Source organism: Rattus rattus, chromosome 17, assembly GCF_011064425.1.
Source record: "Rattus rattus isolate New Zealand chromosome 17, Rrattus_CSIRO_v1, whole genome shotgun sequence".
Classification (NCBI taxonomy): Eukaryota; Metazoa; Chordata; class Mammalia; order Rodentia; family Muridae; genus Rattus; species Rattus rattus.
This window is the reverse complement of record NC_046170.1, coordinates 46,878,912-46,900,493: the sequence shown is the minus strand read 5'-3', so window position 1 is coordinate 46,900,493 and position 21,582 is coordinate 46,878,912. Positions and strand designations below refer to the sequence as shown.

At 42.6% G+C, this 21,582-nt stretch overlaps 1 protein-coding gene across 1 annotated transcript in view; it reads right to left on the bottom strand.

Annotated features, from left to right (window-relative positions):
- Pard3 (par-3 family cell polarity regulator) overlaps nucleotides 1–21,582 on the bottom strand; it is a 546,246-nt gene that overhangs the window by 238,911 nt on the left and 285,753 nt on the right. The window contains 4 exon segments of the mRNA XM_032887697.1: nucleotides 1,806–2,188; nucleotides 3,339–3,464; nucleotides 13,988–14,071; nucleotides 16,489–16,580. Coding sequence (XP_032743588.1) covers nucleotides 1,806–2,188; nucleotides 3,339–3,464; nucleotides 13,988–14,071; nucleotides 16,489–16,580 — 685 coding nt within the window.

Sequence of the window (21,582 nt, the reverse complement as noted above, 5' to 3'; positions counted from 1 at the left end):
TTATTAAAATACTAAAAAAAAATTGAATCTTTTAATAGCAAGTAAAATGACACTCAATGAATGCGCTGGCCTTACATCATAATTTGTCATACTCATTATTTGTGCAAAACCACAATTGATTAAATGAATGTTCCCTCCCTCAGTAAAGAGAAGTATGACGTTATAAATGATATTGTTTATGAAGTAACAGAATACTGGTTAAGTGAATGCCGTATTTGCCTAGGGAACATAAGCAGGAGTTTTATTTTTTAAACACCGCTAATGTGGTGCTTGACATAATTTTGGTTAAAACCCAAAGCCTGTCACTTGAGTGGAGAGAGAAGAATATGAATTGGACCATTCCCTCACTGAGAATAGACAAAAAAAACAGAGGGCTTCCCATACAGCTTGCAAAGCCTAGGAGCACAGTGTCAAGTCCTGTTTGGGCCAATCGAGTATTTACGACTCAAAAGCCAACCGTCAGCCTCAAAGTTCAGTGAAAGGATTGTTCTAGGAAGAAGGCAGCAGGTGCACAGCATTTCCAATGCTACCCCAGTGGAAAAGAGAATTAACTGAATGCCACGATGCGAAAGACAGACCAGCAAGGGTTTGCTGTCCACAGCTGCCAAGCGCAGGTAAGTCATTCCGGATGGTTCTCCAGCCACTGCTGGAGCTGGCTGAGCTCCGAAAGGCATTTTCTTCTTACATAAAGCCATAATTTGAAAGGCATGGTTTTGGAATGCTCAGCTGAAAGAACACACAGTAAGCCAAATGTATCTTGTCCTTGAGAGAAGGCCATTGACCATCTGAAGGTCAAGCGTGGCTGTCACTCTGCATAATGGAGAAGACCAACTGTAAGCATGTTCCCATGTGCACAGATACACCACGTTCCCCTTGTGCATGGATCTGCTGTCTACAGGAAGAAGCTACCTAAATAAATCAACAAAAGTGGGGAAGACTTAACAACACCGGTCACCATTATCTGTTGCCTTCAAGGAAATGAAGTTGTACTCTAAAGAAGAAAGAGCACACAACTACATGAATAAGACAGCCTCAAACATAGGTGCCCCTTCCCATGACGTGCTGAAGGCTACAGGGACCTCTAACATCCCGCTTAACACAATGTCTTGGCATGGTGACCGATCGGGACAGTCCGACCTCCATGATTATTCTAGACATCGAAGGGAAACCTGCAACCCACTTTTAGTTTAAAAGATGCTAACCTTAGGAATAATAGCTGATTCTTGTAAACATGTGTTGTAACTTCTTCTGAACCTTTATGTTTTAATTATATTTCTTCTGCATTTGTATGCACACATGTAGGCAAGTGTATATGTATCTGTGTGATGTGTGATGTGTGATGGGTGATGTGTGTGTGTGTGTGTGTGTGTGTGTGTGTGTGTGTGTGTGGACCAGAGGTTAGAGTATGGTGTCTTCCTCAAATGTTCTCTGACTTATGTTTTGAGACCGTCTTTTATTGAACCTGGAGTTTGTCAATTTGTCTAGACTGGGGCTAGTCATGAAGAAAGCTACCTGCCCCATCCCCCAATGTGCTTGGCTTTTATGTAAATGCTGGGAACCTGAACTCAGGTCCTCATGCATATGTGGCAGGCACTTTATTACCAAATTCTTCTCCATAGTCACTGAGTAGGGTAGAGTGCAGTGCAAGGAAACACACAGCCTTGGGCTTTATTCTGAGCACTAAATACTTAGTAGACGAAGATGAGAACAGGGCACACCTACCCCACCTGAGTGCCCAAGGTACCCTCTTTGAGTAGTTGCCTGTCTTTTTAAAGAAACACCACCTGACAATAGACGCACGGTACCTTTTTTAAGCTGAATGTTGAGCCTCTTGCCTACTCTCTTCGTGTTGTACGCACTGCCGACACTGGTACTAAGCACGTTCGGTGGAGCCAAGGCTGGGGCTGTGGGCGGTTTGGTTGAGGCATGAGTACTATGAGGTAGTCGGGGGTGAGCATCCAGCTGCTCAGGTGGCTGGCTCAGTCTGGGTGCTCTGGGCAACGCCTGAGGCGCATTGTTGGCCACACTCCTGTTGGCCACACAGTGGCTGTCGGGGCTGAAGCGGCCAGGGGAATAGTTGTTCATCTCTCGTTGGGAGAGTTGTTCATACTGCTCCTTGTTCGCTGCAGGGACCACGTGGAACCAAATGACTCGCGCACGCATGGCTTGGCGGAACATATGCTGTGCTCTGGATTTGACAAAGAGTGGAAGATTAGCGAATGAAGGCCAGCAGAGCAGAAGATAACATGAGCTTGATTAAGTATACTAATTAAGCAAAAAGAATCAACTGTTGGAAATGTTCACGAGCCACATCACAAGTCCTGATAAAAGCAGGGCGGATTCCCCAAAATACAAATTTATCGTTCTGTAAATAAAAATGATAAACCTATCTACGGCTGTAGATAAAATACAGAGCCCGCACTGTAAATCATCAGGAATGATAAGTGCTGACACATGGATTCTAGTTCAATCCTGACAGAAACCAAACATAGCTTTCTTTCTTGCAGGTGTTTCCAACCTGCAGTCCATGGGCCACATACATCTTAGGACAGCTATGAGCCAAGTCCAACACATTTATAGATGGCATCAACATATCACAATATCGAAGGCTGGATATACCTGCACAGAGTTATGCCACATAACTAAAAAAGGCACAAAGCATTTCCTTACTAAGGGGTTGTAGAATTTCTAAAGAAATACTTTATAGTATACTTATGGAGATAGAGGATAAATTTCTCTGTTTGCAGAAATCTGACAAACACTAAGTCCTGCAAACAGAACCTAGGGATGCACCAATCCTCACTCCCAATCCCCCCGGCCATGAATCTGGGATCCTGCCTGTTACGGAGCCCTGAGACCCACTGAAAGGCAGCTCCCACTCATGCCGGCCCAGGTCTGTCAACCAAGCAAGAGTGCTAGCCACACCTACCAATTCTAAAAGGTTTAGTCGTTATTTTCATTTTGATAAGAGCTTCAGTCAGGATAAAGAATGCCCAAGGAAGACACAGTATTGTGACTCAGGGAAGCCTTTCTTCTTATTTAAGCCGTGAAGGACACGGCTAGACTTCCTGAAAGCAGTGTAACATTGAACATCATAACAATCGGGGGAGGGGGCCTCCAATGGTTATGGGTCGCTCTAGATATAGATCAGTGGGTGTGGTTACATGAAGTTTGGTTAGATTCTGGATAGAGAACTAGATATCTGCATTAAACGATCTCCTATGGTGCAGTACTCGCAGTACTCAGTAATGCGTCAGAGTACCTCAGCTGAAGGAACTCCATCACCACTGGGGGAGAGGATGGCCATCATCACGGGGGGAGGGGGGGAGTGCACTTACTGCTCAAATCTTCTGTTTCGAAGATCTCCATCGTTAATCCTCACGATGCAGTCATTCTCGTGGAAAAGGTTTTCTTGTTCAGCCTTCCCACCTTTCTCCAACCGCTTCACTAACAACCCCAGTGTTCTGGAACATCAAGAACGTGAGCAGTTACAAGGGGAACATTCCCTCCGCGTGCTTTAGCTCTAGTGTGCACGTTCCCCAACTCCCTTAAAAGGGGACGGACTAGAGCTCTCAAGTAACACTGGGAGAAACCACAGGAGTCTCGATGTGTACAAATTGACCCTTTCGATAATCACCGGAAATCTCTTTCTGACTTGTCAGTATCGTCCTTCTGAGACTAAGTGTGTAATAACTCTGCTTCCAGCTGCTTAGGCATCACAGTCTGAATGGGTATGGTCTAATGAACGGCTTTGGCGGGATGCTGCTTCCGTTCAGATGACATGCTGCTGGAATCAACCCCCGTGTTTCACAGCACAGGTCGGGAGGAGCACAGCACAAACCCTCGCTGCTCAGGGTTTGAAGGGTAACAGCAAAGTCTTTAGAGGGTCAGAGAGAGAAGGAGAAAGGGAGAGAGAGAGAAACAGAGACAGAGAGAGACAGAGACACACACACACACAGAGAAAGACAGAGACAGAGAGACAGAGAGACTTTTCCCTTCACGCATTGAACAATAGGTCTAAAAATTGGAATTTCAAAACTTGGTGAGTCTCTTCCTTAACTAAGTGATCTGCTGCCATCACACTCCTAGTCAAAGGGGAAAAAAATCAAAGCAGGAAAGCGGTTCAAGGAACACCATTTAGCATTTCTCTCATCTGCATCGGTATTCACACTTTAAGAAAGAACTCGAAATGAACTTCGTGGACAAGGAGACAAAGTAAAAAGTCAAAATTATTAATATTCGTGTGGGGGCTTGAATAAAAATGCCCCTACTGGCTCAGGTAGCTGAAGGCATGGTCCCTAGTTGTTGGTGCGTTTGTGGAGTGTTGTAGAACCCATAGGAGATGCAACCTAGCTGGAGGAAGAGCACTGAGGGGCAGGCTTTGAGGGCTTACAGCTTTGCCCCACTTCCAGTTCATCGCTCTGCCTTGTCTTTGCAGCTGTAAGTGCCATCTCTCAGCCTCTCACTCCAGCAGCCTCCAGCCATGCCTCCCACCATGATGGATTCTTAGTTAGCCCATAAAATAAACTCTTAAAATAATGAAGTCAAAATAAACTTTTGAGCATGAGTCACTTCTGATCCTATTTATCACAGCAATGGAAAAGGAACTCGAAAGTTGGTACCAGAGAGTGGGCAGCAGTCATGAAGAACCTGACCATGTTGATTTTAGAAGGAATGGGGAAGATTTTAGAACTTTGTACCAGAGAAGCAGCTAAATTCTATAAGCAGAGTTTGAAGAACCATGCCAGACCCCACCCGGCTAAGCATGCAACTTGTAAAAGAGGGCTCCAGAGCTTTTCTAGATGGTCATTCCAAGACAATGATCTGAAGAAAAAAACCGCAGAGTTGATCATGAAACATCACTGAGGAGTGCCTTTCTAAATTGTCCTTCTGTGTGGCCAACTGCATTAGTAATGCTAATGTATGATAAAATATTGCAAATTACTGGGCATGGTGGCACATGCCTTTAATCCCAGCACTTGAGAGTTCTACACCAGCCTGATCTATAAAGCGAGTTTCAGGACCTGTTACTTAGAGAAACCCTGCTGAAGGTGGTGGGGGTGTTACGAATCATAAACAAATGACTGGCATAAGAGAAAGGCGGGACATAGGCAGTATGGCGACCGGAGCTTCAGTGGCCACTCCAGATAACAGGAATGCCGGATAACGGGCAGGGGGCTACACCCTGGGCGATAGAGTGGCATGTGGTGCCAGGGAGTCAGGAACCGCCTGGACTAAGACGATTTAATTGGCTTCTCCACAATGCTGGGATCATTATCTCCAGAGAATGAACTGATGGAAAGGTCAAGTGCTACAATCTGCAAATGTCTCTCATTGGCTCCGTGGAATGAAAATGAGCAGGAAAGGAACACGGTGAAAGATCAAAAAACCACCTTCTGAGAAAAGGCCTACGGTCTCGGAAGAACGGAAAGGCACTCTGACCAATCCACAGAAGCTGAAGCGCCAGGCACTCTCAATGACCCAGAAGCATTCGGGTGACTGACAAGACCCATCTGTACGCTACTGACCACCAGCTCTCTCAGAAAAGAAGCACATCCTAGGTTGGTCAGTCTCTCTGTCTATGTCTCTGGCTATCTCTCTCTGTTTTGTCTGCTTTTCTGTGACAGAGTTTTACTGTTTAGCCCAGGCTAGCCTCAAATCAGAGATCCATCTGCCTCTGCCTCCTGAGCATTGGCATCAATGGTGTGTGCCATCCACCACCTGGCTAGGAATATGTCTCGTAAACTAAACTCATCGGCCAGAGTTCATTCCAAAGCAATTGATAGATAGATAGATAGATAGATAGATAGATAGATAGATAGATAGATAGATAGATAGATAGATGATACATACATACATACATACATACATACATACATAAATACATACAGATAGATAGATAGATAGATATAGATAGATAGATAGAAGATAGATAGAAATAGATAGATAGATAGATAGATAGATAGATAGATAGATAGATAGATAATGTTGTTTATTAGAGCATTATGGGTCTCAGGGCTATAGGCTGTCATGGTTCAGGGTATGCTTTCCTTCTTGGGAGCAACTGCCAAAGATTCAAAGGGGCAACAGTGACCCATCAGGAGCTATGGGAGAAAAGAAGGGCCAGCTCTTAGGGGTGGTTCAAGAATCAGACCTACCCATGCTGGCTGCACCAAGTCACGTGGTTGAGGAGAGACCCAGTGCTTTATGAGTGAGGCTGAAGAGGTTTATGAAGAAATGACTGCACTGCAGGGTCAGGTGGAACGGAAATACACCTGTGCTCTCCCTGCCGTGTGAACTTCAGGCAGATCTTAAATCAGTCGCAGGTTTTCCAACGAATGAGATTTTCTTTTCTCGTTAGGCTAACATATTTCTCAAACCTACTCTTCTCCTACTGTTCACAACAATGCTTTTTTTTTTTTCCTTCTCAGAGAAAGGAAGGGGAGAAGGAGGAGGAAAGGGAAGGGGGGAGAGGAAGAAGGAAGGAAGGTAGGGAAGGAAGGAAGTTCGAGCAGTAAGAAAATATTGTGTCCACCGGGGACAAATCTCAACTACATATCTGTCTTTCCTTAAGCCCTTCTTGCACCATTGCTGAGCGGTCTCTCTCGGGAACAGGAGGAGGCAGCAGCACAGAGAGCAAGCTGCCGGGGGCTGCGTCTCTGTGTGTGATTTTGGTTGCATAATTAGAAATTTAACTGCTCAGATTATATTAAGGATTCACCACTACATTTTTACAAGGTTCATTAGCCTAATTATACACTTAATTCAAACAAACTCAGTTGCACATGTTAACATTTTAATTCTAAGTATAAATTATAACCAATGATAAAACTGAAAATAAGTAACAAATGTTTTATTGACATTTAAATTGGCTGAGGAAGTTTTAAGTTCTGCTTTGATAATCTCCACTCCCAGAGCATCCAGCTCGATGGGGGAATGAGTATGGTTTATCTTACCAAATCCTGATGCAACACAAGCATGACAGTAAGGGCAGGGTATGAACGGGGGGTCCTGGCAAAAAGACCCTGTCAGTTACCCAAGGGGTACACATGGGAATTAGCAATTATACATGACTCAGAACCGCAGCCACAGAAGGAATGCTTAAAGTTTATAGGCATTTTAGTTAAAATAACAATCCTCGCGGAACAGAGAACTTGTTAAATGTACAAGTATAAAAGTGTTCTTACGTAATACATATCATGTTTACAAAGAAAAGTTTTAATTAAAAAAAGGATTCTTACAAAGACTCCGGTAGAGAGCTTGCCAGCAAGTCTGGTGGCCTAGGAGGGATGTCCAGCACAGCCACAAACAAAATAAATAGGTAGGTGTAACGGTTGGGTAAAGTGGACAAAATGTAAATAGAGATGGGGAGTTTCTTCAAATTAAATCGGAAATTAAATATTATTCTGCTGCTTAAAAAAAAACACAATTTTTCTAAAACTGTAAAAAGGGCAAAGTCATAGTCAACCCAGATATCTGGGCAAGCTCCTAATAAGCCCTTAGTCCAGTAACAGACAGATAGACAGTATGTGGACAAGTCGATCACTAATAGACTGGGAGATTGAATACAAAAACTAGAAACAGATATTGAGGATGTAAATTGAACATTTGCTTTGGATGCTCTACAGAGGAAAAGGAACAGTGAAGGGGGCATAGATAGCATAAACATAGCCATGTAAACCTTAGCAGAAGGAAGAGCCCAGCTCAGACTTCGCTGGGATATTTAAATGGGTTAGTATGTAACTTTCTAAAGTTACATGCCTGTTATTCATATGTGTATATATGTATGTATACATATATGTGTATGTATAGGTTCTTCAGGCACTGTCCATCATTTTGAGGCAAGCCCTCTTCCTGGCTTAGAACTTGCAAAGTTGGTTCAGATGGTCAGTGAAGTCCTAGGATCCTGCCCCTGCTTCCACAACACCGGGATTGCAAGCTTACCTCACCACGCCTGGCTCATTTTTTGCATGAGGCCTGAGGATCCAACTCAGGCCCTCCTGCTTGCAGGGTAAGCATTTACCCAACTTTCTACTCCCTTGTCCAGAGGAATAGTTTAGATTTGAGGAAATTATTCAGTATATGTGCCCAAAAGTCAGTTAAATATTTCACTGAATGTTTGAAAAGAAATATGGAATAAATGCAGTTACTGAGAAAAATCAAATGATGGACAGTGCCTTAGTCACTGTCCTACTGCTGGGATGAGACACTGCAGCCAAGGCAACTTATAGAAGACAGAGTTTATTTGAGTCTGTGACCATAAATAACATGCTAGTAGGCATGCAGGCATGATGCTATTCTAGTAACTGAGAGCTTACACCTTAAAACACAAACACAAGGCAGAGAGAGATAGAGAGAGAGAGAGAGAGAGAGAGAGAGAGAGAGAGAGAGAGAGAGGAGAGAGAGAGAGAGAGAGAGAGAGAGAGAGAGAGAGAGAGATAGAGAGAGAGAGAGAGAGAGAGAGAGAGAGAGAGAGAGAGAGAGAGAGAGAGAGAGAGAGAATGAATAAGAATGAATAGTGTGTTTTGAAGCAACACGTATCTTCAGATAAAGTCACATTTCCTGATCCTTACCAAGCAGTTTTGACAGCTGGGGATCAAGTATTCAAACATATGAGCCTCTAGGGTCATTCTCAGTCAAACCAGCACAGATGTGTACGTAAAAAGCAAGAAGTAATTAATAAGTAGGCTACCTGCCAATGGAAGCCAGCAGCAGGAAGCTAGAACACTCCAACACCCACAGACCTTCCCCTCCATGCCAAAACCCTATCTTACCAGGACCCCAATCACACCCACATAGATTTGGATCTTTCCTAAGTATTCTGATTAAATATCAGACATGAAGGAGAATTTTGGAAGTACATTTTGCCAATCAGATGATAAGCAACTATATTTGATTTACTTTTTACCCCCTTCCCCAAAATTTCTAAGAAGCAGGAGTGTGAATTTGTTAGAAATAATCCACAGAGCAAAAAGAGAGGCTTCCCTATTATACAGTGAGTAAATAAGAAAACAGGTTTGTAAATGAAGCAGGAAGCAATTTATGTACAACATATGGTCAACTGGAGGCCCATTCAGGCCATGAGCCACACTCTGCTAGCATGAGGATGTCAGGTTCCCTGGAGCTGGAGTTATGGGCCGGCTGTCATGGGTGCGGAGAACAGAATGCTTGACTCTGCAAGAGGGGCAGGTGCTCTTAAGCACCGAGCCATCTCTCCAGGAAGTTATCCAGAAGAGAAATTGCTGTGACATTTTGTTTCTATGTGGGTTTACATATATGTGCATGGCATTGTGGGGGTCAGAGGGCAACCCCGTGGAGCCAGGTCTCTTTTTCCAAACATGCGGGCTCCAGCTCATGTGAACACAGGTTTTCAGGTTGGCAGTCGACAACTTTCCTTGCTGAGCCACCTTTCCGGCTCCTGGTTCTATTTTATTAACAAATGCTTTCACACCACAGCACAAACAGCCACTTTTATGGTGTATATTTGATCCGTGATTTCTCTAACTCTAGCAGTAGAACCAATAGATTCCACCTTTAGAAACCACTTCAAGGCCTTGTATTTCAAAATAAAATTATAATACCCCCCAAAAGACTCCTTAAAAAAAATTACCCAACACCTGACTATAAGTTGCATAAGAAAATTTAGTTGGTGGTGGCCCATGTCTTTAGTCCCTGCAATCAGGAGGCAGGCTGTGCTGTACTATGGATGCTATGCGCGTGTGTTACACACACTTGTGTTCACTGGGGAGGAGTCGGAAGATGTATTACAAAGATAGACTGTGGAGCCCACGTCAGGCTTTGCAGTAGCATCTCTGACACACTGCGGTTCAGATGACTGACTCTCGGTCTCCCAACCAGTTGTTCACCTTTGTGTGAGCACCTACGGAATGCCCTCTAGGAATCAGTACCTTTCCAGAATAACATCTCTAGGACAGATCCCTTGATGCCTTCAAGGAGTGGGTCAAGCATATAGAACTTTCAGGGGCCTTGCATGGCCACCGACATTCACATCTTTTGAATCCCTATAGCGTGTGGATGGCACCTTTTAATACACGTTTCTCAAGTCCATCAAAGGACATCAAAATATGACAATTTCGTAAGTTTGGTCAACGATTTTGTATCTTGTTTTGTATGGACCTAAGGTTATACTATAATCCTATTTCTATATCATTGGAAAGTCTCCGAAAATCTGTCAAATAATCCCATGGTCAGGGTTACCATTCCTATTCCTTTATTTTTAATTTTGTGTGACAGGTTCCCATCACAAAGCCCAGGTTGGCCATGAGTTTAAGATCCTCCCCATGTCTGCCATCACCGTTGGTATGCAGTTTTATTCCACCAAGGATTTTGAACTAATAGCTCTGAATAGTTCTTAGAACTAAAAAGAACCGATAAAATAGCCAAATTCTGTCAAACGATGTCATAGCTACTCGTTACGAATGTCTTGAAGGTATTTGCATTTGTGACTTAATAAAGCTGTTTGTCATGTGAGAGGGGAAAGGAGATAACAGATGTAAAGAGAAAGTGTTTGAAAATAATGAGACCGGGTACACTCGCCGCTTTTGTGAAGTTCCCACAAAGACACTTAAGACACACAGCATCCCGGAGAAGGTGACCCTGTGGACTTCCCTACCACGGCTCTGTCTCGTGTAGAGTCAGTCATCCAAGGAAGAGTTGGAAGATGAGTCATCCTTAATGCTGCTGCTGAAGGCCCAACGCTCAACCACCACAGAAAATAGCGTTCTAAAGAGCAGGCCTCGCAAGTCAGAAATGAAGCTGTCACTGCAGAGAAGCTGTAAAGCTCTCTCCAACCCAACCTCACATTTTAAATTACTGTTTCCCTTCACTACATAGGACGTCTGAAGCAGCCTAGGAATGTCCATCCTCTATGCATAATCCACATGCTGAATTAGACTGAAACTCTAAACAGGAAAGCAAAGTTTACACGTATATATCATCTCTATAAAAATAAGCATTCTGGGGCAGTCATTCAATTAGTTAAGTCCCTGAATTTGAGAGGCCAGGAGGCCAAGTGAAATTTCCATGCAAACTATTCTCAGAGATTTCAATGTACATGCATGTACTGCCGTGTTTCCATACAGAACATGTGATTTCCCCTTGCCTGCTACATCACATATTACTTTCAGCTTAACTGCTTAATCTCCCTGAGATCCCAGAGCTGCCATCACATTTAAAATCATCCTCCACCCCCAGTCAGACTCAGTTTCCAAATCCAGACACCGCTTCTTTACCAGCTCCCAGATCACCCACCATCTGACTATAGCGAATCCCTGGAGAAAAAAAAAATGGTGTCTGTTCATCTCATTTGGGATGCCTGCTACCCTCATCATACGGTGATGAATGTCTCACAGGGTTTCTGATGGCGAAATGTGGCGTTCCACTGATCTTTGTTTCCCGGCACTCACCATTCTCATTGCAAGGTGAGGGCCCCTCAGGATGTCTGAGGGAACAGAAAGGACCAATTTCAAGCATTCCTGGAATCGCTACTCTCCTGAAGATGGGGACCCTTGGGCCTGAACTACTACATCCGTCTCTCCCAATGCCACCCAACCCCAAAGAGCTGGCAGCATCAGGTTCATTTAGAAGACTGTAGAGCCTGCACACAAGTAGAATAGTAGAATGAAAACCAAGCCCTTCTATCCTGTCACCACCAGAAAGCTGGTGATAACCAGCAACGATTTATGAAGGGTCTGCTTTTCCTAGATCCAGGTCTTTGTTCTTTATGTAGGGAAGATGCGAGTTATTTTCCTCATCAAGAGTAAAACTGGAAGGAATTAAAAAAATGACTCAGCTCTAGGTTTGCGAGTTCTGCAGGAGAATGTGTTTGTTTACTTGACTGGGTTCCGTGCGTCCAAACTCAACACCATGGCAACCACCAACTGTGGTGGGCTTTGCAACATTTTTCTGAATTCATCCTACTGGCAGGTTTATTTCTGTTTTCTCCTTTTGCTTTAGGCTTGTCATCTGTTTATTTTGTCCTAATGTCTTCTCACAGTGAGGTGGGAAATGTGTAACGCAAGACAGAAAGTAACACTTCCTCAATACAAATGCTGGTTCAATGCTGGCACGTATGCAGTCATCTTGCTTGTGATGAATTACGGCTCACAAGCAGTTTCAGACACAGCGGCCCCGGGAAGCTATGACCCAGCGATTTTTTTTATTTTATTTTAAACTTTCTCAAGCTTCGTTTGAGATAATCCTAAATAATATCTTTAAAAGGAAATAAAGCCAAGGCACCTTTGAAAATAATTGCTTAACTGAAAGTTCTTTGAGGATTTTTTTAATGCCTTCCCAGAGTTTAAGATAAAAATAAAAGAGAAAAAAAGGAAAAAGGGAATGAATAAAAATCCCACTAAAAATTCAGGGTGAATTTTATACTGCTCTACAAGGTACTGCATTCATGGTATTTCAAAAGAATATTAATAAACTCAACTTTCAGCTTCAAGTTGATCCACAGTCTATGTTGTTGTTGTTGTTGTTGTTGTTGTTTTTAACCAAAGGAAAACATAAATCTGAACTTTGCAGTCCTCATGACTAAGTAGGAAAGCACTACAACCGGTCAACGATTTAGAACTATAACATATGTCTGGCTCTATGCTAATTCGTGTTCTGCCTTCTAGAACACACCGGATAACAGTTTTAGCACATTGTGGCTGGCTCTCTGTCACTGGCCTGGGATCTCACTATTTAGCATTCAGATCCTCAGTCTCTAGGCTCAATTCAAAATGACCGTCCTGGGCTTTCGTAACTGACGAGTGTTCTCAGCTCTGAGTTCTTAGTCACAGGTCTCCTGTGCCAAGGGTGTGTGGATAGTGTGTGTTCCCGGTTCTCAGCCACTGGTCTGCGTTTTGGTCACCAGTCATGGCCCTTCTTGCCTATTCTTATTTCCTGTTGTTGCCCTGAATTCCTAGTCACAGGGTAGGCTCCTAGTCCTTTGTTCTCTGATACTGGTATAAGGATACTTGACAATTTTTTCCTACCAAGGAGGAAAAAAAATGCTGAAATACTAATTAAAGAATAGAGTGAGAACAATAAAAGTTGGTTAAGGGGTTCAAAAACAAAGCATAAACATGTTTCACCAGCTCATCACAAACTGAACCAGGAGAGGGTATCACACATGAATAGAAAGCACCCCACCTGGCCCAGGCACCCACCCATCAAGCATTAAGACAAAGACTAATCATACATACTATATAATTTTACTTACAATAATTTATATATAAACCTATAATATCTTTAATAACCTATAACATATAAGTATAATTTCTAACAGTTAAAAATAAATTATTCATAATAATTTATTGTTATATTAATTAGTTAATTAACTATATAAAAGAAAAACAACACTATTTGAATATATTAAAGCCCCCTAAATAATCTTTACTTCATGGTTGGGGGCAGCAGGGAGAATCAAGACTGCTCATTTAACTTTTGTAACCTTTACCAAATCACATTCTTTGTAGTTCTGAGGTTGAAAATAACAGCACCGTATCTGGTACAGTGAGCATTTGGAGATTAAAATCAACTCGCAGAGCTTTCTAAGGAATTTTTTAAAAACCCATCAGTGTCTGACATAATTGCAGAAACGAGCTAATAAGTACAAATTTCAAACAAATTCCCACCTAAGATATCCAGCTAATTTTTATCGTATGATTCTTTTTTCAGATAATTACTGTAGCTCTCAGGGGGGGTTGTAAATCGAGGTATGGTTGTCACTTTGCAACAGAGTCCACAAGTACCAAGATGTGCTAAATGGTGAGCTGGTTAATATAATCTGAACCTATGGGTCTTTTCTGTACATAGAAACTTCCCCGGTCAGGCTGCGTGTATTCTGCTGACATATGTATTCTGCTGACATATTTATAACGAAAGCAAGCAGCCGACCCTGCTTCCGTTATGCATGTGAGAGGTCAACACAGAAAACAGTGGACATTACGATCAATAAAAAACCTGAAAGATACGTTACCTGCCGCCTCGAGCACTGAAAGGCACTACATGGATTCCCAGGGGCCCTCCATCGTTGGGGACTTGTACGAGCTTTACCATATCACTGTGAGACAATGATGAATGAGGGAGCATGAACATGGACTGTCAACAAACCCAAACAGAAACACAACAAAACCAAAAACAGACACACAACAACAAAAAAGAACAAAACAAAAATCCTGGACGGACAGGCGACAGGCGCGCACGTACACACTCGAGAATGCAAGCGTGGTGATGGAGGCAACGCCAAAGTCCACCCACCTGAATGCTAGTCTGATGGCACAGAGGGAGCGGTCGTCAGAGATGGCTACTTTAAAAGGGGCATGGAAAGTCCTTTCTGTTCTGAGCAATATGACTTCATGCTTTGGAGATCAAGCACCTTGACATCACTGGACACTCTCCACCCCAATAGCTAACTTGTGAACTCTAAGGTTAGCTAAATGCAGGCATGGTGCACGCAGGGCAGATGGCAATTTACGCCGTGCTCCAGTGCATGTCACTTCATCCTTCCAGTAACCCAGTAAGGCCACACAGCTCTTGCTCCTACAGGTTGACCGTCCAGAGGAGACTGCTAGTGACCTCACGGCTCAGTATGATGATCCAGTCTCCATGTCCTTAGCTGCAGAGAACTGTGAGGGTGGTTTATGAAGCGTGTTCTCTCGGTCCAGTGGACCCACCGAGACCAAATGCTTCTCCTGTTTGCAGCTGATCTTTAAAGCTATGAAACACATTCCACGAACTAGCATGAAGCTAGCTGCTTCTGAGCTACTGAACTTAATGTGGTGGTCGGTAGTTGACATTACCAAAGCCACTTCCGTAGATCTTTACTGTTGGCGCTGCCTCGAGATCAATGAAAATGATAATATGGAGAAGGTACATTTCTAAACTACATGAGAGGTTTTGCTCCCCTTGCAGACTTTTTTAACGTTACACACATGTTCAGAGAGCTGCATGTATATTAATCTATATTTGGAAATAGAATGTCAATTAAATATCTATCATAAGCAATTTGGAAAACAGTAAGTTGTTACTGTTGGGTCTGACAGGAATCACAATGTAGTTTTTATATAAAACAAAATGCCAAATTTTGAAATATATTTCTTATATAAGTGGTTGATGATAGCATATACACTATGAATATCTCACTTATATAGAGAATAAGTGCAGTTAACAATAGAGATAGCCAACAAAGCAGAATCATGTACATAGGTTAATCACATATACTAGTTAAATTAAAAGTCTGGTATGGTGGTTTATGCCTATAATCTCAGAATCCAGGAAGCTGAAGCAGGAGATGGCTGTATCTTTGAGACCAGCCTAAGCTATAAAGGGAGGGCTTTCTCTAAAGGAACGGACATATTTGTCCACACAGCTAAAATGTTTACTAAAGTAACATTATGTATGTCATTTTCCTACTATATAAAAATCACATTTCTAAATCGCTACTACTATTTAAGCATTTGCATCTCAATTAGGAAGAACGTTATTTTAATGGATTTATTTTAGTTTGCTTTCTCTCTTTGAAAAAAAAATGTGGTACCCCAAACACCTCTTAAATAAAAATATTAGAAATGGTGGTGATTGTATCTGTAAATACATTGTATCTGGCACCCCAAACACTTCTTAAGTAGAAACATCAGAAATGCTGATGATTGTAACTGTGAATACATTGTATCGAAGCCTGTTCAATCTCACTGTGAATGTTCCCAGCATCCGGAAGAATAAGAGAACACTGAATTAAGCTCGTTAATAGTGCTGTCTTTACCCCACACTTAGACCAAAAAATCACAGAAGAGATCAGTAAGACTGTTCTCCCTGATCCAGTCTACCAGGGGGTTGGCACTGAGAGCCGTCTTCACTGTAAGTATGCTAATATCCGAGCTCTAAAACTGTGAAGTAGCAGAAAGCTAAAATCATGCTCTGGACTTCTACACTATGACATTCATCATGCCATCAAGTATCTTCATGGACCCTGTTTCTTCAACTAGATTCTGTACATGCACGTGCTTGTGTGTATGTGACCAATGCATACGTTATCTAACTAGCTTTTAATATTAAAATATTTCATCATTAACTTTAATTATTAATAGGATAAATATCTTTCTTATTTCCCAAACTTGAACAGATGATCAACATACAGACAGGTAAAGCAATCCGAAAACAGTTACAACGTTTACAGAGCTGTTAACATGACAGACACCTTCCATCAAATACTATGTTATTCTAATTTAGTAGTTTTGGCCAAGGCATGGAACCCTGGGAGGGCACATATGAACGTCCACGCCTCGCTGCTTACAGGACATCACACATGAAGGATGTTTTGGGTGAACATGAAGCAGTACGGGCATAGCTTTTACCTAAGCACAAACATTCTGCACACCATATGCTTTAGAACATCTGCTGCAGTAATGATGCTGCACATACACAGTAAAAAAAATAAATAAATAAAAAATAAAAATGAGGCAGAGCCATGGGACTTACTCGAGGGAAAAGTTGGGCATATTTTCCAGTCCAGTATCAGCATGTCCAACCGGCTCCACTCGGCTGCTGTCTTCTTCTGTGCCTTCCTCATCCTAGAAGCATCATGACAAAGAAAAACATGCTGGGTTAGGAAGGAAGCTGAGAAGCACTATGATCCCGTTAAAAGGTCTTTTGTCCAGGAATGGGGGATTGGGGGTGCTTAGGTGGTTAAGAGAGAAATGCTTTCCTGAACAAGTGAGGAAGAGTCTAAAGAGTCAGTATGTCCCAGGAGGTCAACAGAGACTCCCAGGATACGGAAAGAAAACTGAACTGTAATTAATGCAAATTTCTTTATTTTGTTATTTATGTGTCACTTTTTTGAATGTATGTTTTAGGCAGTAATTATATTGCTGCAATGTTGTGATATATTTGTTAAGTGAATGTATTTACATTTACAGCCTAAAACGCTTCAATGACCAAAACAGTTGGGGTGCTAATAGACCATGACCACCACACCCAAGACATCAATAGCAAAGTCTTCCCCTCTGTCACCTACTAACTCAGCTTGTCAGGATGAAAACTTAGTAGGAAAAATTCCAAGTCTAAAATCCTTTCTCCAGGGAGGCTTCTCAAAGCGCATCCCCAAGCAGCTAACTTGAGTTCCTTGTGCCTCTCACAGGATAGAAGTTTTGGTTACAGACTCTTACCTGTATAGGGGCACACAGCAAAACCTAAGGCAAGGGAGAAAACAAACACATCTGTGTGTATAGCCCTCGTCCTTGCACACCACCTTTGAAAATGCACTATTGTGTCACGGATATTGTTGAGTATGTTTGTATTCCAAAAGACGAAGTGGGATAAATGTGGTTGCTTGCATAAATAAGTAAAATACAACCTACCCAAAAATCCTCCTTTTCTGATCATCTTGACTGATGTTTTTCTATTAAAGAGTTTGCTAATCAACCCTCCCTTGACTCATTGAGACCTCTCGAATAGTGATGAACATGAATGATTGTTATTGGTGCTCTAAATCAACAAATTTACAAAAGACTCATTTTCCAAATGCAATGGTTCAGAGGACCATGCATATTTCAGCTTGAATGAACTGTCTGGCAACAATAGCAGACTCTGTAAAATCTTGTTAATCAAAGCAAAACTAGCCCTACCAATCTCTGGGGTTGTCTAAAGGGAGCTCTTAGGTATAGCTTAATTGATCTACTCCTATGCTTATAAAAATAATTAGGTACACATATAATTTTATATTTATCTTTCTATTCTTTTATTTGTTTGTTATGCTATGAATGCATTAAAGCAATTGCACTAGGAAAGGGGTCAGTGAAGACGATGAAGAACATTCTGTTTTATTTGGGATGGGGTCTCATACTCTAGGCTGGCCTCAAACTTGCTTCGCTGCTAAATTCTCAATCCCCTTGCCTGTGGTGGGATCACAAGTACATGGGACCATGCCTGGCAAAGTTCCTCTTTTTTTTTCCACGTAACTTAGCTCGTGAATATACATACATACATACATACATACATACATACATACATACAATACACACACACACACACACACACACACACACACACACACACACACACACACAAAATGATAAATCTCCAAACCAAATAAGCTCATGCAAGGAAAACACAACTCGACTAATATGAGTACAAGCTGCGGCCTACACCGGGCAGATCTGCCCTACACTACTCTATTCCCAGCTATGAGACCCCTTATAACTTGTGCTTTCTCTAGGCCATGTGCTTCGGCTCCATTTTCCTTCTACTCCTCTTCTCCTCTCTTCATCTGCCTCTCCTCCTCTTCACTCTACCTCCTCCTCCTTTCTCTCCCTCTTTCTCTAAAACCTTTCGTTCCCCTTTTCCCTTCCACTGCCCAATCGCCTGCTCTAGCCTTCATTTTACAAGTTAAAATGGGGAGAAGGTTCACATGAAGTCACCTGAGTACGTGATTCACTCCTCCTCAGAAGCAGCCCCTCTTGGGGAAGCGGAAGTAGCACCAAAATGAAAACAGCACCAGGGCAATCCACAATATGCACACTCATGCACACACACACACACATACACGCACGCACACTCACTCACATCTTCTGCTCTGCTGTAGCATGCATCCCAGGAGTAGCAGACACACCCATGCATCCTGCACGCCCTGCACTGAGGAGCTGGCTGCTTGAAGATTGATGCTCCTGTGCTTTGAGAGGCTCTAATATATACTTCTTAACCATCTATCTCTCTTAAGCACCAGCACATAATACATCTCAAAGGTTAACAGCATCTTGAACCTGCCTAAGAACAGCACTTTGAATGTAAACACGAACTCCCTAAATGATGCTTCTCCACTGGGAGCTGGAAGGTGGAGGGGTGGCAGGATTGTTTATAAGCCAGATGTAAGGGGGAAAAAAATGATCTCGCGGGTTAAAGACACTTTGTTCTAAGATCTATTAATAGTTTATGTGCCACTGAAATGTCACCAAGACGTATCTCCCACTGAAACACCTACGTGGCACCAGGAAAACTGACACATAAAGGATGCCCCAACTACAGAGACGTACCAGGAAGAGGCGATTTACAGAGTTATTTCCCTACAGTAGGTGCCCCAGGTCCCCAAGCATGGAAGGGACTCTGGAGACCTGTGTATGGTATTTAGCTTGGGTTACAATAATTCCTCACACGAGGCTGTGCTCAGTAGCTGGGGGAACCACAGCTCAGCGTCTTTTACATGGGGTCAGCACCAGTTACTACAGCATTTGAGTTTGCCTTGTAGGTTTTAAAAGCCGCGTACACACAAGTACACATAAAACTAAATACTGCATCCCGCTGTAACCATAAAAAAATTAAGTCCAGCTATTACACAATCAATATTTAAGGACTATCAATGCTAATTAAAGCTAGATACTAGTAAGGACCTTCCGGATGCAGTTTCTCACCCCTCTATTTTAGTTAAGAATGTAGGGGTTGAAATCTCAGGTTGAGGTGTTAAAACACGGGAGGGTGGTGCTGAGGAAGGGAAGGTGACTTTCTCTGTCTCTGTGTCTTCTGAAAACTGGGAACAGAAGAGACATGATTCCCTCTGGAATAGATGGCCCACAACTATGATGACCTGTGGGTCGGTTTAACATGGTGTTTGAACACTATACCTGCCAAAAAGGACAATTTACATCTGTTATCAAAACCAAGAACCAGGGGCTATGGAGATGGTAAGGTGCATTTCTTGCTTGTTCAAAGGACCTACGGTTGGCTCCCAGCATAGACATCTAATTAAACAACCATCTGTAATCCCAGAAACAGGAGATATGAAATTTCTGGCTACCTACACTCATTCATGCACATTCTCCTACAGAAATACTTAAACAGGCAAATAACTAAAATAATAAAAAAATAAATCTTACAAAAACCCCCCCCAAGAACTTAATACAGGAAATTCATATACCTTGACAAATATTTTAGGATGATTAGATATCGATATGACACGTCTAAAAGTGTAACTTGTTTACTTTATGTGTATGGGTGTATGCTTATATGAGTTTATGCATTACCATGGAGGCCAGAAGAAGGCATCGGGTATCTTGGAATTAAAGTTACAGTTGGTTGTGAGCATCTGCGTGGATGCTGGGAACTGGACCCCAGTTTCCTGCATGAGCAGCTAGTGCTCTTAAGCACTGAGCCATCTCTCTGGTCCCTAATACATCTTATTAAATAACGGTGGGCCTGCCTCCTGTTCTTCATCCATCCTTCTGCATGCCTTGCAAAATGGTTTAATACAAACAAACTGCCCATTCAATTACATGAAAATCCACACTTGGGAAACTTGCATAGCACCTGATGTTTATTGTGCTTTGCTGAACACACAGATTTTCATCGTGAATTGCTTCTGGGGATGAGAAAAAACACACACACACACACACACACACACACACACACACAAACACATACACACACACACACACACACACACACACACACACACTCAGGTGGAAGAAGAAAACACTGTATTACTAGTAAGGGAAATATTTCAAAGAGAAAGTAAATGCCAACAACTGTGGTTTTATCATGAATCTATACACAGTTATGACATGCTGTGTGTTAGCAGTCAAAAGAACTGTGGCAGCTGTGACCCGAGCTCCTCCGAAGCTTGCAGGTGTGTCTACAGTACCATAACAGACCCTGCTAGAAGATGCAGGGCTAGTGGAAGACAGGAGAAAACCACGATCGTAGCGTCAAAGCCAGTCTGCTCCATACCCATAGCAGCCAGGAGGCTTCCGCAAGGTAGCAGGAGGTGGGGGATGCTGCCAAGCAGAAAACCAAGAACAAAAGGCAACTTTACTGTGGCTACAGAGGGAGACACTGCCTATGTCCAAAGCTGTATACTGTGCAGACGCCCCTCAAAACAAGGCTGTACAGAGATGACCACGGGGATCCATCCTCACGTCATAAGCTACCGTTACAGCTAACGTGTGAACGAGAGCCCGAAAGTCAAGTGTGCATGTGTAAAGACTATATTTTCAGACAGCTAAGGTCTTCATCCTCCATCCTCCTTTCTTTATGTGCTTGTTTATCACTGCGGTGCAGCAAAACCCTAGAAACTCAAAGCAAAGGATAGTACCACAGAGTCTTAGATGGAGGTGAGGGAACAGCTCAAGGAAGGAGAAACCAGCTCGCACTGGAGACAGTATCTGAAAGAAGGTTTCCCCATAAGGGAAGAAAATAGTAATCGTTCCGATTTTAAAAAATAACTTGGACAAAATCAGACATTTAAACAATTTCAGTGGGGCAGCATTTCTCAACTTGGGGTCACGACCACTTTGGGGGTCAACCAAGACTTTCATGGGGGTCACTTCAGACCATCTGCACATCAGATATCTGCATTACGATTTATAACAGTAGCAAAACTATAGTTAGGAAGCAGCAACGGAAATGACTTTATGGTTGGGGTCGGCACGACGCGAGGAACTGTTAAAGGGTTGCAGCATCAGGACGACTGAGAACCAACGCAAGGGAGAAGGGGAATTGGAAGGAAGATTCATATTTGCAAAATTAACACTTCTGAAGGAAAAGAAACTAGCTTCTAGAAAGCATGAAAGGGAATAAATTTATCAA